Raw genomic sequence first — 15,117 nt, 5'->3', positions numbered from 1 at the left:
TATATGTACCACAGTTTCTTTCTGTTTTGTTGTTGTTGTTGTTGTTTTTTACCATTCATCTGTTGAGGAGTACTGGGTTGTTTCCACAGTCTGGCTATTGTAAATAGAGCTGCAATGAATTCAGGTGTGAGGAAAGCATTTTTGTATTGTGTTTTTGTGTTCTAGGGGTTTATCCCTATGAATGGAATAGCTGGATCATATGGCAACTCAATTTCCAGTGTTTTGAGGAATTTCCATATTGTTTTTCACAAAGTCTGGACTAGATGGCATTCCCACTAGTGGTGAATGAGAGTTCCTTCTCCCCACATCCCTGCCAGCACTGATTGTTCTTGTTGGCTTGACCAAAAATTCTTAAAGAAATGTTTTGGGGGTGGGTTTAGACCACACCTGGGGGTGCTCAGTCAGGGGTACTCCTGGCTCTGTGCTCAGAAATTGCTCCTGGAAGGTTTGGAGGACCGTATAGTATGTTGGGGATCAAACCTGGGTCAGTTCTGAGTTGTCTGTGTGCACGACAAATGCCTTACCACAGTGCTATTGCTCCAACCCAGGAATTTTAAGCATTTTAAGGAATTTTTAAGGAATCTTAAGCAATGTATATTGCTTTTTTTGAATTTTATAAAATCAAATCTATGTGATACTTTTTAATGTAAGATTATTGACTAATAAATCTATGCAAATATCTTTCTGCTGTGGTAAAAATAAGACTGATATAATGTAGGTGTAAAATACTGCTTTCAGTTCAACTGGCTAAGCTCAGGTTAGAACATCTTGAGAAGTGAATAGTGAGCAAATTCTTCAGCCGATGCTTTTGAATAATTATCACTCTTAGTTTCTGGAATCATGTGCAAGACGTTGACTTCTTTCACAAATGCCTGGAGGCCAAGTATTCTCAATTATTGAACTAGAAAAGAACATGTGTTATAATGTATTTATGCATGTAAAAATGGAGGATGTTTGAGTGAAACATTCCAGTGAGCTTGACCTCTAACTCTGTTCCAGGGTGCTGTGCTGTGAGAGTCTCTATAAGTCTGACTTTAGATTTTTTTTCCTTAAGAAAAAGCTTTGGGGCTGGAGAGATACCATGGAGGTAGGGCATTTGCCTTGCATGTAAAAGGACGGTGGTTCGAATCCCAGCATCCCATATGGTCTCCCGAGCTTACTAGGAGTGATTTCTGAGCATAGAGCCAGGAGTAACCCCTGAGCACTGCTGGGTGTGATCCAAAAACCGAAAAAGAAAAAGCTATGTACATAAAAATCCAAAATTCATAGGCAAGTACTCAGTCAAAATTTGAGGATTCTGGTCTACAAAAGATGACTGATGAATTTAGGGAATCTTTTCAGTTCAGGAGACTCAACTGTTAGTACTTAGATAGAAGAATCTTTATAAGCTCTCCTATGCAGATTTTATTTCTACAATATTATGCTTTGATGAACTTCTGATGAACAGTATAAATTAGTTGTAAAATGAGGAGCCATACACTCATTTAAGAGATCCCACTTTCTATTCCAGCTGAGAATTCTTTCGTTACTACATTGCTTCTGTCAGTGTTAACAAGGGCATGTTAACACAAGATATATTGATGTGCCTTTATTTTTCCCTTGGGAGTAATAAATCATTGTTCATTCAGCAAATATTTCTGGGAGACAATCTCAGGACAATTGCAATACTCATATAAGTTGCTTCAACAATAGTCTCTCAACAATTTACCAAACACTATTCTTAAAATTTGAAAGCCCCAGGAACATTGTTAGAGTAAAAAAGTGGATTCTCTTAAGCTCATGGATGGTAGAAAATTGTATATGCAAAACTCAGAAGGTTAAGAAGTTAAAGTTTATTGCATAGTTCAAGTAAATGGGTATAAGTTAATACCAGGGTCTCTCCTTTTACCCATTTACAATGTTACTTATCTTGGGCCTTGATGCCTGTGATCCTTGCAGTCTCCTTAAATCCAATGTAAGATGGCCTGTTTTTCTTCATTCAATTTATGGTTTCTGCAGCTAAACCCAGTCATCTGTGTCTTGCTGTGGCTATTGCTCTATAACTTGTCAATGGGCCTCTTTGGGACTGTACTGCAGTACCCCTTGAACTTTTTTAGTTTCTATAAGGGTGTGTGAGTGTGAGTGTGAGTGTGAGTGAGAGAGAGAGAGAGAGAGAGAGAGAGAGAGAGAGAGAGAGAGAGAGAGAGAGAGAGAGAGAGAGAGAGAGAGAGTGTGTGTGTGTGTGTGTGTGTGTGTTCCTTGTCCTGTTTTCTGCCTGGGCATAGGTTGCGTGAAAGGACAAACAGAAATATTGCCTGGCTGGAAATATCCTATTATCTGCTGTTTTCTCCTACTCTCAGCCTTCCTGTTGCCTCTATGCTCAGAAATCGCTCCTGGCAGGCTCGGGGGACCATATGGGATGCCGGGATTCGAACCATCGGTCTTAAGCATGCAAGGCAAATGCCTTACCTCCATGCTATCTCTCAAGCCCCTCCTATTGCCAATTTTGATTGAATAGTTTTTCAGCATGGGGGTTACATCTGGCGGCCCTTAGGGGTTTCTCCTGGCTCTGCACTCACAAATTGCTCCCAGTAGGTTTGGGGAACCACATGGCACCCTGAGAATCAAATCAGAGTGTCCTGGGTTGGCAGCATGCCAACCCATCGCTGTGCTAGTGTTCTGGCCCCTCTTCGCTTTATAACTTTAATGATTTAGTGTATGTCCAGTAGTTGGATCTCATATTATGGTTCTAATTGGGACTTAACAGTTCTTTCATAAGCCTCTTGTTCTGGTGGCTCAAATGGTGCGGCTGAAGTGTCTCTTTCCAAAGGACTGTCTGCAGAAGATTATTGCTTAATGAATAAGTTATTGATATTTTGCTAATTTGTTTTCCTCAGAAATTTTCTTTCCTTCCACTTTTAAGGCAGGTTTAACAACTTACTTTCATCCTGGAATAAACTTGAAGAAAATTCATTATGATAGCATCAAACTTTATGAGAAACTGGAAGAAGAGACAGGACAGGTAAGTGCCTTTTCCCTGAAATTACCTTTTAGGTCAGTTTCTCAAAAATATGTCAAATTTCTGAAGAAGTTTGAAAATAATCAAGCACAGTAGTGTATATCATTGGCTTGTATCATTATATATAATATATATTATTATCATTAAATGTCATTCAATATCTTATATCATTCAATATCTGATAAGAGTTTGAGATCACTTTATTTTATTTTCTTATTTTATTTATTAATTAATTTATTTATATCTTTAAGCATCATGACTACAAACATGTTTGTAGTTGGGTTTCAGTCATACAAAAGTACACCCCTTCTTCACCAGTGCAACCTTCCCATCGCCAATGCCCCCCATCTCTCCTCCCAGCAATCCCTGTCTTCAAGACAGGTATTCTCTTCTTTCACTCACTTTATTTTAAATTATTTCAGTGAAGCAGAGTCATTTTTATTGAACAAAAAATTACCTTCTCTGATAAATCCAGCCTCTTTGGTATTTATCAGTGCACCTCAGAAGAGGCACTTCATAAAAACTTGCTGAATTTATGTCTTTTTGTAAGATGCAGATGTGCTTAAATAGTTGCTTCTCTGGCTGCTGGATAAATCTCTTGTACACCTGCATTTTTATTGTGCTGGAGAATGTCTGAGTAGTAAATGATGATTTGATTTGTGCTTCTATTGAATTAATTGCCACAGGTGGTGGGATTCCATCAACCAGGGAGTATCAGAATTGCTACAACTCCTATCAGGCTGGATGAATTTAAGTATCAAATGACTCGAACTAACTGGCATGCAACAGAACAGTATATTATTGGACCTGAAAAAGTTCAAGAGATGTTCCCTTTACTCAACATGAATAAGGTATTTATTTATATGAAGGGTGTCTTCACTAGTTGTTGTCTTGAATTACGATGAAAAGAGATATTTAAAAATAGTAATTAGAAAAACTGTGCATATATCAAAATGATAAAACAAAATATTAATTTTAGAATTTGGGTAAATTATATATTAGATTACTAAATAAAATATTAAAGGTAATGAAAAATCTTGTCAGTTTTCCAGCTTAACTATTAATTTCTTATTCCCCCCTTCCTCCTTCCCTCCCTCCCTCCCTTCCTTCCTTCCTTCCTCCCTCCCTCCCTTCCTCCCTCCCTCCCTTCCTTCCTTCCTTCCTCCTTGCCTCCCTTCCTCTTGTCCTCCCTTCCTCCCTCCCTTTCTCCCTCCCTCCCTTCCTTCCTCCCTCCCTTCCTCCCTCCCTCCCTTCCTTCCTTCCTCCCTCCCTCCCTCCCTTCCTTCCTTCCTTCCTCCCTCCCTTCCTTCCTTCCTTCCTTCCTTCCTCCCTCCCTTCCTTCCCCTCCCTCCCTCACTCCCTTCTACCCTTCCTCCCTCCTTCCCTTGTTCCCTCCCTCCCTCCCTCCCTCCCTTCCTTCCTTCCTTCCCATGATGCTTAGAAAACCATTTTTCCTCCCTCCCTTCCTCCCACCCTCCCTCCCTCCCTCCCTCCCTTCCTCCCTTCCTCCCTTCCTTCCTCCCTCCCTCCCTTTCTCCCTCCCTTCCTCCCTTCCTCCCTCCCTCCCTTCCTTCCTTCCTTCCTTCCTTCCTTCCTTCCTTCCTTCCTTCCTTCCTTCCTTCCTTCCTTCCTTCCTTCCTTCCTTCCTTCCTTCCTTCCTTCCTTCCATCCTTCCTTCTCATGATGCTTAGAAAACCATTTGTGGGCCAAATTGGATTTGGTATGTGCAAAGAAAATACCTTAACTTCTCTGGCACTCAAAAAAATTATTTCAATACTTTAGTATTACTGTATCTTTCAGAGTTAGGTCTTTTTCAAACCTTCTGTTTGAGAGCCACAGAGAAAACAATAATCTGATATGATAAATATGTGTATATCTAGATATTTTTAAATTATTTTTATTTTTATTAAAATTTTTTACAAAATTAAACTTAGAAACATCATGCTATATCGCCATAGAAATATTGTAAAGCTCAAAGCATACTTCTGTGCTAGAATTTTTAGAATTTTAGAATTTAGAATTTATTTATTTATGTAACATCTTTATTTAAGCACCAGGATTACAAACATGTTTGTATTTGGGGGGTGGGATTAGTGGTGGGAAGGTTGCACTAGAATTTAGAATTTTAGAATTTTAGAAATTTAGAATTTTAGAATAGAATTTAGAATTTTAGGATAGAATTTAGACTTTTAGAAATATAGAATTTTAGAATTTAGAATGTAGATTGTAGAATTTTAGAATAGAATTTAGAATTTTAGAAATTTAGAATTTAGAATCTTAGACTAGAATCTAGAATCTAGAATTTTAGAATTTAGAACTTAGAATTTTAGAATAGATTTAGAATTTTAGAATTTAGAATTTTAGAATAGAATTTAGAATTTTAGAATTTAGAACTTAGAATTTTAGAATAGAATTTAGAATTTGAGAAATTTATTATTTTTTTAAAAGGAGTTTATTGATTTATTGGTTTTGGGGCCACACTCAGTGATGTTTAGGGGTTACTCCTGGCTCTGTGCTCAGAAATCGCCCCTGGCAAGTTTGGGGGACCACATGGGATGCCAGGAATCGATGCCAGGTCTGTCCTTGGTCAGCCACATGCAAGGCAAATGCCTTACTGCTGTGCTATCTCTACAGCCCCAGAATTTCAGAAATTTAGAATTTAGAATTTTAGAATAGAATTTAGAATTTTAGAAATTTAGCATTTTAGAATTTAGAACTTAGAATTTTAGAATCAAATTCAGAATTTTAGAATTTTAGAAATTTAGAATCAAATTCAGAATTTTAGAAATTTATTATTTTTGAAAAGGAGTTTATTGATAGATTGGTTTTTGGGCCACACTCGGCGATGTTACTCCTGGATCTGTGCTCAGAAATCACTCCTGACAAGCTTAGGGAACTATATAGGATGCCAGGAATCGAACCAGGTCTGTCCCGGATTGGCCACATGCAAGGCAAATGCTTTACCCTTGTGCTATTTCTACAACCCCAGAATTTTAGAAATTTAGAATTTTAGAATCGAATTTAGAATTTTAGAAATTTAGAAGTTAGAGCTTAAAATTTTAGAATTGAATTTAGAATTTTAGAATTTTAGAAATTTAGAATTTTAGAACTTTTAGAATTTAAAATTTTAGAATAGAATTTAGAATTTTAGAAATTTAGAATTTTAGAATAGGATCTAGTTTTACCCAATTTTGTTTGAGAAAATCCACTTGGTAATTTAGTCGTGTATTTTGGTTTTGTTTTATGTGGGTGATAATATCACTTAAACAATAGTAAAATGGCTAACATTATATGACATAAGACTAGAGTACATATTTATATACTCTAACTTTCATATAAATAAAACCAGGCAGGGGCCGGAGTGATAGCACAGCAGTAGGGTGTTTGCCTTGCATGCAGCTGACTCGGGATGGACCTGGGTTCAATCCCTGGCGTCCCATATTGTCTCCCGAGCCAGTAGAGATTTCTGAATGCATAGCCAGGAGTAAGCCCTGAGAGTCACCGGATGTGGCCCAAAAACAAAAAACAAACACACAGAAAAATAACTGGAGCAGAAAGAGATTTGATTTCAGTGTCTCTGACTACTTGGTATACTCACTGTAAATATATAAAGTGAGACTCCTAAGGGAAACAGATGATTAGGTAATTTCCTGGTGACTAACATAGCACCACTCTGCCTTGAAGACTGTTTTGGTGAGTATTTGAAGGTTGCTGGCCTATTGTTTATTCATCTATAGTTCTGTGTGATACTTGTATAAAGGCAGATTAGTACTACATTTTATTGTCTGAGTTAAAATTCTACTCCAGCTACTATTAAGGATATTAATATCTGTTTATTAATCATATATAGCTTTTCTCAAAGTCTTTATAATCCAGTTCCTTTCAAACACATCACACAAAGAAAAAAATGGGAGAAAATTCTCGGGCTCAGGGCTAGACTGTGAAGTCAAACACATATTGGGTCATTACAGTGAAGATAAAAAATACGAATATGTCATTTAGAAGTCTGTAGTCATTTAAATGTATTAAAATCAATTTTGATTTTATTTATTTATTTTATTTTATTTTATTTATTTATTTATTTATTTATTTTTGGGGTCACACCCGGCAGCGCTCAGGGGTTACTCCTGGCTCTATGCTCAGAAATCGCTCCTGGCAGGTTCAGGAGACCATATGGGATGCTGGGATTTGAACCACTGACCTTCTGCATGCAAGGCAAATGCTTTACCTCCAAGCTATCTTTCTGGCCCCTCAATTTTGATTTTAATTTTGGCTTTGAGCCAAGAGAAAAATCTAGCCAATGTGGCTTCAAAGATATACTTTAATAGACTCAAAATTTTTTTTATTTTGATTTGTTTGTTTTTGGGCCACACTGGTGGTGCTCAGGGATTACTCCTGGCTCAATACTAGGGTCATTCTTGGTAGTGCTCTGGAACCATATGGGATGCTGGAGATCGAAATTGTGTCAGCTGTGTGCAAGGCACTCTCCCTGCTTTGCTATCACTCTGGCCCCTCTAACAGACTTTTAAAGAATGAATGTGACTCCTTCAACACAACAGAGGAGATAACTTGCCTTCTCAGGGCAGAGTTTACCCCCACACTGCATCCCCCTAATCAGCACTGATGGGCAAAGCCTGTAAGCTCAAGCAACACAATATGGCCCTAGGCTAAGCAATGCTGGAGAGGCCTCCCAAAATACAGCTCCTTCTAAAACAATGTAAAAAGTAAACACTCCCCAACTCAAAGACATTACAACACAGAAGACTGTTATCCCTTATAAATTGTGCAAAAGTCCTTAACAAAATACTAGCAAACTGACTCAGCAGTAAATAAAATGGATATTAATATGTGTAAATGGCTAAGTAAAATTTATCCTCACAATTCACAATTGATTTAGCATCTGAAAACCAATCACAATAATATACTAGATAATAAGAATAAAGGAGAAAAATACCTGACCATCTTAAGGGTTGAAGAAAAAAACCATTTGATAAAAGTCATTGTCATATTTGGTAGTAATAGATTTTGTTTAATAACTAACAGATGATTTTTCTCTTTCACTGTTCATTCTCCTAAAACTCATTGAAACTTATCTGAGTTTTATTTTTATTTATGACACAGAACCTAGACTAAAGCCCTAACACAGTAGGAAATTTTGAAGAATTTGTTGTGAATGATTGAAGCAAGCATTTATTATCCTGATAGCATATGTATATATAAAATAATTCGTGGTTTTAAATAGTTAATTATGAATGATGTACTGGTTAATATTAGATTTGAGAAACTGGGGTGATAGCGCAAAGGGCTAATGTGCAAGCTTATCAGATGAATGGCCTGTGTTTGAGTCTTAACATTCCAGGTTTTCCATTCGCCTCCAGAAGAGCATCACTCCCACCCACAGCAAGGAGGCCAGAAGTTGGGCCTTGGTATTGCTGGGTGTGGCCCCCAAACAAAAGCAAAGCAAATTAGATTTGATTGTAAATGGCATTAAATCAAAATGAAGCTTACACAAGATAGATTGCTTCTCCTTCATTTAGACAGTCCAGGATTTGAATGGTGATTCTTAAATCATGTGTTCCAGAATGGCAACATAAAATGAATGATATGTGAAAAGTGCAATGTGACCATTTTATTTGCTTTTATTGACCTGAGTTTAGTAATGTTTTTGAAATCAAATCAGCTGAAACCAATAGCTGACCAGCATATTGGAGATACGTGGTTCATAGTGGCCCTGTCCCTCTGTCTAAATAAAGATTTATTTTACACTTCTTTTTTTTTTTTTGTTTTTTCGGGCCACACCCATTTGATGCTCAGGGGTTACTCCTGGCTAAGCACTCAGAAATTGCCCCTGGCTTGGGGGTACCATATGGGACATTGGGGGATCGAACTGTGGTCGCGATCTTTCCTTGGCTAGTGCTTGCAAGGCAGACACCTTACCTCTAGTGCCACCTCGCCGGCCCCTTATTTTATACTTCTATTGTGGGAAGGGAGTGTTGAAATTGGAGGCAATTGCCAATCTCCATCAAATTTTATACTTAGCTCTCAGGGTGAGTCCTGCCTTTATCTGAGCTTTGAGCCAGGAAAAAGCAAAACGTAGTTTTTTTTTTTTATCTTTGATTATTATAGTTATTTAAACATCATGATTATAAATATGTTTGTAGTTGGGTTTCAGTCATAAAAATGTCCACACCCTTCACTAGTGCAACTTGCCCATCACCAATACACCCCATCTCACTCCTCCCCTATCCCACTGCTTGTCCTTGATTTCTCTTACTCACTACCATGATCATCACTCAACTATCATGATAGTTGTTGATATAGTTATTTCTTTAACTGCACTCACCAATCTTTGTGGGCTGGTCCTTTCAAACCTCATTTTTATTGTCTCTGGATATTGTTACTATACTGTCTTTTATTTTTTTTTAAAGCCCACAGATGAGTGAGACTATTCTGTATCTATCTATCTCTCTCCCTCTGACTCATTTCACTCAACATAATAGTTTCCAGGTCCATCCATATATAGGAAAATTTATGACTTCATTTTTCCTGATGGCTACATGGTATTCCATGTTGTATATGTACCACTGTTTCTTTAGCCACTCATCTGTTGTTGGACATCTGGATTGTTTTCAGATTCTGGCTATTGTAAATAGCTCTGCAATGAACATAGGCATGCAGAGGGCCTATGCATTTTTGTACTGTGTTTTTGTGTTCTTAGGGTATATTCCTAGGAGAGGTATATCTGTATCATATGGAAATTTAATTTCCAGTTTTTGAAGAATTTCCATATTTTTTGCCATAAGGGCTGAACAAGACAGCATTCCCACTAATAGTGAATGGGAATTGCTTTCTCTCCACATCCCTGCCAGCATTGATTGTTCTTATTCTTTGTGATGTGTGCCTGTCTCTGTGGAGTGAAATGGTAACTCATTGTTGTTTTAATTTGCATCTTTTTAATGATTAGTGATGTGGAGCATTTTTCATGTGTCTTTTGGCCATCTGTTTATTTGTTTGTTTTTCTTTTGTTTGTTTGTTTTGAGAAAGTGCCTGCTCATTTTTTCTCCACATTTTTTATGGGGTTAGATTTTTTTTCTTGTTAAGTTCTGTCACTACCTTGTATATCTTAGATGTTAGTCTCTTATCTGATGGGTATTAGGTGAATAGTTTCTCCCATTCTGTGGGTAGCCTTTGTTTCCTAGACATTAAAACAGCATGGTAGTGGAATATAGACAGATCCTCAGATTAATGGAATAGACTTGAGTATTCAGAGAATGTTCTCCAGACATACAATCAATTAGTCTTTGATAAAAAGGCAAGAAATGCAAAATGAAACAAATAAAGCCTCTTCAACACATGGTGTTGGAATAACTGGTCAGCTATGTGCAGAAAAATGAACTCGGACTACAATCTAACACCATGCACAAAGGTCAAATTCAAATGGAGTAAAGACTTTGATATCAGATCCGGAACCATAAGGTATATAGATGAACACATAGGTAAAGCACTCTATGACATTGAGACTAAAAAATCTTCAAGGATGAAACACACTGCCCACACAAGTGGAAGCAGAGAAACAAATGGGACAGCATTAAATGGAGAAGTTCTGCATCTAAATCTGACATCATGAGGCACTTTTGAAGTACAAGTTTTAAAAATGTTTGTGGCAGGGTTTAGATATACTGAATCCTAGTATATGTTAGTTTAAATATTGACTGTTTATGATCAATTTAGGTTTTAGCTGGACTGTATAACCCTGGAGATGGTCACATTGATCCTTATTCTCTAACTATGGCCCTGGCTGCTGGAGCTAGGAAATATGGTGCCCTATTAAAATATCCTGCACCAGTAACTTCTCTGAAACTTAGGGCAGATGGAACATGGGATGTTGAAACATCACAGGGATCAATAAGAGCAAACAGAATCATCAATGCTGCAGGTAAGTGCTTACCCCCCCCCCCACTTTTTACTCCATATTATTTTTTCTAATTATGCTTGAGAGGTGCGCTCTCAAGTGTCCTGGGGCTCCTCCAAATATACTTGGTGAAGTGGGCAAGTTGTTTAAGTCAGGAGCCTGAGAATGAGGTGTTGCTCAGGCCCTCCCTGGGCCAGTACAGGGCCTTCAAGGAAACACTGATGCTGCACAGGGGGCAACATGGTACTGGGAATCAAGCCTTGGCTAGATAAGCACTCAGCATGCCCAGAATGTGCTCCACCCATCATACTATCTCCCAGATCCTGAACTTTGCTTCTTTTACCTTCCAATATTCTCTCTTTGTACCAATCACCAGATCCAAACATTCAAACCCATGAACACCCTCCATTTCTTTAATTTAAATTTTTTATTTAAACACCATAGAATGAACACCCTCTCGATCTCAGTTTGCTTTTTAGGGCAGATTGCTCATTTATATATATGCTCACCTATTTATTTTTATTGGACTACATCTTGTGATATTCAGGAGTTACTATGGATTCTGAACTCAGGAACTACTCCTGGCAATACTGGAGAACCATTTGGAATGTTTTGGACCAAACTCAGATAGCAAGTCAAGTGAAGTGCCCTTACCCATTGTATACCACTTCTGCCACATTGCTTACCTCTTTCAAATTATTATTTATGACTGGTCAAAAACTTTTAATGCTTTGCTTTTTTTAAGAACTTGATTAAATGTATTTCACAATCTTTTCTTTAGGTTGTTACATTATAATTTAGGCAGATAGTAGGGAGGTCAAAAGGAATATTTAAGATCCTGTTAGAAACCCACTCATTTCCTGTTTGTGGTGACCAAGAACCAGAAGAAAAGTCTCTGCTGCTTAGCAAAGTGTTGCAGTTATGTCAGTCAGAACTTAAGAGTTCAATTTTGTGAAGAAAAGCTACTGTTTGTAGAAGGCGTTGTGCTAGCTTGATTTGAGACTATGAGACTGATGGAATGCTTCTCATAGATCCAGGGGGACTAGAATACTTCATAAACTCAACCCTCCCCATCTTTGAATTTAAGATAGCTAGGACACAAACTTTGAAATATAGTTAAAACATACTAAATAATGAGGTGGATGGCTATGGAGAATATTTTGCTAAGCTGGAACTGATCACTCTAGACAAGGAATGAATGCTGGGAGGGGATAAAGTGATATGTATGGCATCCCTTCATTGACATAGTGCAAGCCACGGTGTCAGAAAGAAAAGATAACTCCAAGATAAAGTGAGAGTGAAGCAGAATGCCTGTTCCAGAGACAAGAAGAGGGTGATGGTGGAAGGGAAATGGGGGAAATTGGTGGTGGGAAAGGTGCACTGGTGAAGGGGTGGTGTTCATTCTATGGCTGAACCTCAACTAAGAATATTTCTGTAACCATGATGCTTAAATAAAAAAATATTATTTATAAATATGAGTCATAGGGAGAGGAATAGACATAACATAATCAGACTAATTTTATCATACAAAAAAGATATGATAATAATATACAGAGTTAATAGAGATAAGGACCAAGAGGACCAGTCCGTGATAGGAGGCTTTCCACAAATAGTGGAGGAGTGCAGTTGAAGCAGAGAAGGGATCACTATGACAATGATTGTTGGAACTGATCATTCTGGACAAAACTGGGTGCAGAAAGGAGATTAAGTGTTATGCCTCATTAACTATAGTGCAAGCCACAGTGTCTAAAGGGGAAAAAAAGGAGAGGGAAAGAGACACAGACAGACAGATAGATAGATAGATAGATAGATAGATAGATAGATAGATAGATAGATAGATAGATAGATAGATAGATAGATAGATAGATAGGAGGAAAGAGACAGAGAGGGTGGGAGAAATAAAATGCCTGCCCAAAAGGCAGGTATGGTGGAGGACAGGAGGGAAACTGGGGACAATAGTGGCAGACAATATGGACTGGGAAAGGGTGTTGCATATTGTATAACTGAAACTCAATCATGAACAACTATGGAACTGTGAAAAATAAAACCCAACTCTATTATGAACAACTTTTTAATCATAGTGTTTAAAGTTAAAAAGAAAAATGTAAATGAAGGGATAACCACTCAGTTGTACTCAACTATACTTCAACATAAACAGGAGTTTTTCTATGTGGAGTTAGAATAAAAGATTACTGAGTCTCTAGGATACACATGAAAAGGAAACTTTTGGAAAAGAACATCTTCATTTGCAGAGGTGTTTCGTATTGTATATGGAAGAGGGGCAAAATGTCCCCCAAAATGCAAGTGTCTCCAACAGTGTGGCATGGCAAAATTTTTGTTTGTAAAGTGGAGATTATAGGATTCATCTCAAGAAAATATTGTAGGCTGGGGACAAGATTTTATTCTTTTTTTAAAAAATATTATCTTCATTTAAGCATCATGATTACAAGCATGATTGTAGTTGGGCTTCAGCCATAAAAGGAACACCCTCCCCCTTCACCAGTGCAACATTCCCATCACCAATGGGGGACAAGATTTTCAAAGAGGAAGTGAGTTGAGAGCACTCAGGTAACATCATAACAGAAATCACACCTTGGTGGCAGGAAGGGTGCACTGATGAAGGATGTGTACATTGTAAGAATGAAACCTAACAATGAAAATTTTATAACTATGGTGCTTAAATAAAGCAATAATAAAATTAAAAAAAAAACTCTACAGAGTCCCCTTTGGGACTCTGCTGAGAAGCTTCAGCGATGAGCCAGAGAGCTGGAGATTGTCTGCAGTCAAACAAAGAGGAAAAAAACTCAGGAGATCCTCAAGATCCCAGCAGAAAACATCACTGGATGCACAGAGACACCACTTACCCTGCCAAGGTTCCTCTGAACTCAACTGCAGAATAACAAGTGGCTATGATCAGGATATGTGTCTCCAAACAGCACAGAGAAGCAGAACTGTGTTGCCCCATGGCTCAGGAACAGATTTTAGTTGTAAGTCTCCAAGATTCAGATCAAGATTGTGGAGCTGCTTAGAATGGAGGTTTTCCCTGCATGCTACTTTTTTTTTTTAATATATACTAACTGGAAAGTAAGTGACTGAGAACTAGAAGCTTGAGTCATCACTAACACAAGTGTCTGCTGCTGCTGCTGCTAATTCTGGCTGGAAGCTGTTGTTCACAGTCCAACAGCTTGGTCAGTCCACTGCTGACTGATAGTTAATTAGTCAAGTCAAGAGACTTAGTCTTGCCAGTGCACTATTAACTGCTAAAAACAATCAAAGGTGTACACATGTAAAAGCAGAACAAAGTTGGTATGCTCAACAATAAATTAATAATATAAATTATTCCAAATAGGACTTAAAACATAGAAAGTACATATGATGGTGATTAATACTTTGTGATTGTGTATGATTAATTTTTTTGAATAATTCAGCCTAGGAGGATCCTAGAATCAAGATACTATGTATTTTTGGTATGCCAGATGTGATATTAATATCAATGCACTTGCTTTGTAATATATCTAGCACTCACTCATTCTGTGACAAATTGAACAGAGTTTTTGGTTCTCAAGCTAGTGTGCATCAGAATTGCCATTTCCCAAACTTCAGAAAGTATATATTCAGTTGGACTTGGTGGGAGTTGAGGAACTATATTTTAAACCAATACTTTAGGCTATACCAGATAGCTAGCAAAACATCTTTTTCTTTGGGGAGCTCGAGAAGTCAAGAATGCTCAGGCTTAATCCGTAGCTCTGTGGTCAGGGATCACTCTTGGAAGTACTTGGAGAATAATATGTGGGTACCCAGAAATTGAACCTGTTTTGACTACAGGTAAGACAAGCAGCCTAATCCTTGTCATTTTGGATCAAAGGGGAACAGTTTAGGAAACACTCAGTGGTGCTTGGGGGCTATTTCAGTTTTGTGCTCAGGAATAATCCTTGGGTATCTAATAGGTTACGTGCAAAGCAAATGCTTAACTTTCTATACTGTGTCTCAGGTCTGTACTTTTATTCTTTTTTTTTTTTGTCCCCCAATTCACAACTCAGACCAGGCAAAGGGCCTGTGTTGAGGTGTATATGGGGTGCACTTACTGTACCTCCTCTTTCTATACAGTCAGTGTAAAGAACACAGCCTGTGGTAAGAAATTGGGAGGCCGTATCTTTTATTCTTGAGTTTAGCAGAGCGAGTAATGGTTTATGACAACGCCAGGTCT

At 37.8% G+C, this 15,117-nt stretch overlaps 1 protein-coding gene and 1 non-coding gene across 2 annotated transcripts in view; one reads left to right on the top strand and one right to left on the bottom strand.

Annotated features, from left to right (window-relative positions):
* Positions 1-15,117, top strand: part of DMGDH (dimethylglycine dehydrogenase) — a 77,372-nt gene that overhangs the window by 5,745 nt on the left and 56,510 nt on the right. The window contains exons 3-5 of the mRNA XM_049766049.1: positions 2,903-3,001; positions 3,685-3,849; positions 10,730-10,934. Of these exons, the coding sequence (XP_049622006.1) occupies positions 2,903-3,001; positions 3,685-3,849; positions 10,730-10,934 (469 nt within the window). The remainder of the gene's footprint in view (positions 1-2,902; positions 3,002-3,684; positions 3,850-10,729; positions 10,935-15,117) is intronic.
* LOC126002621 (small nucleolar RNA SNORA51) lies at positions 14,926-15,059 on the bottom strand. The gene has a single exon (XR_007493304.1). It is a non-coding gene; the product is annotated as a small nucleolar RNA SNORA51 (small nucleolar RNA).

Source organism: Suncus etruscus, chromosome 2 (assembly GCF_024139225.1).
Source record: "Suncus etruscus isolate mSunEtr1 chromosome 2, mSunEtr1.pri.cur, whole genome shotgun sequence".
NCBI lineage: Eukaryota > Metazoa > Chordata > Mammalia > Eulipotyphla > Soricidae > Suncus > Suncus etruscus.
The sequence above is the reverse complement of the archived record's forward strand: the minus strand, read 5'-3'. Positions and strand labels throughout refer to the sequence as shown.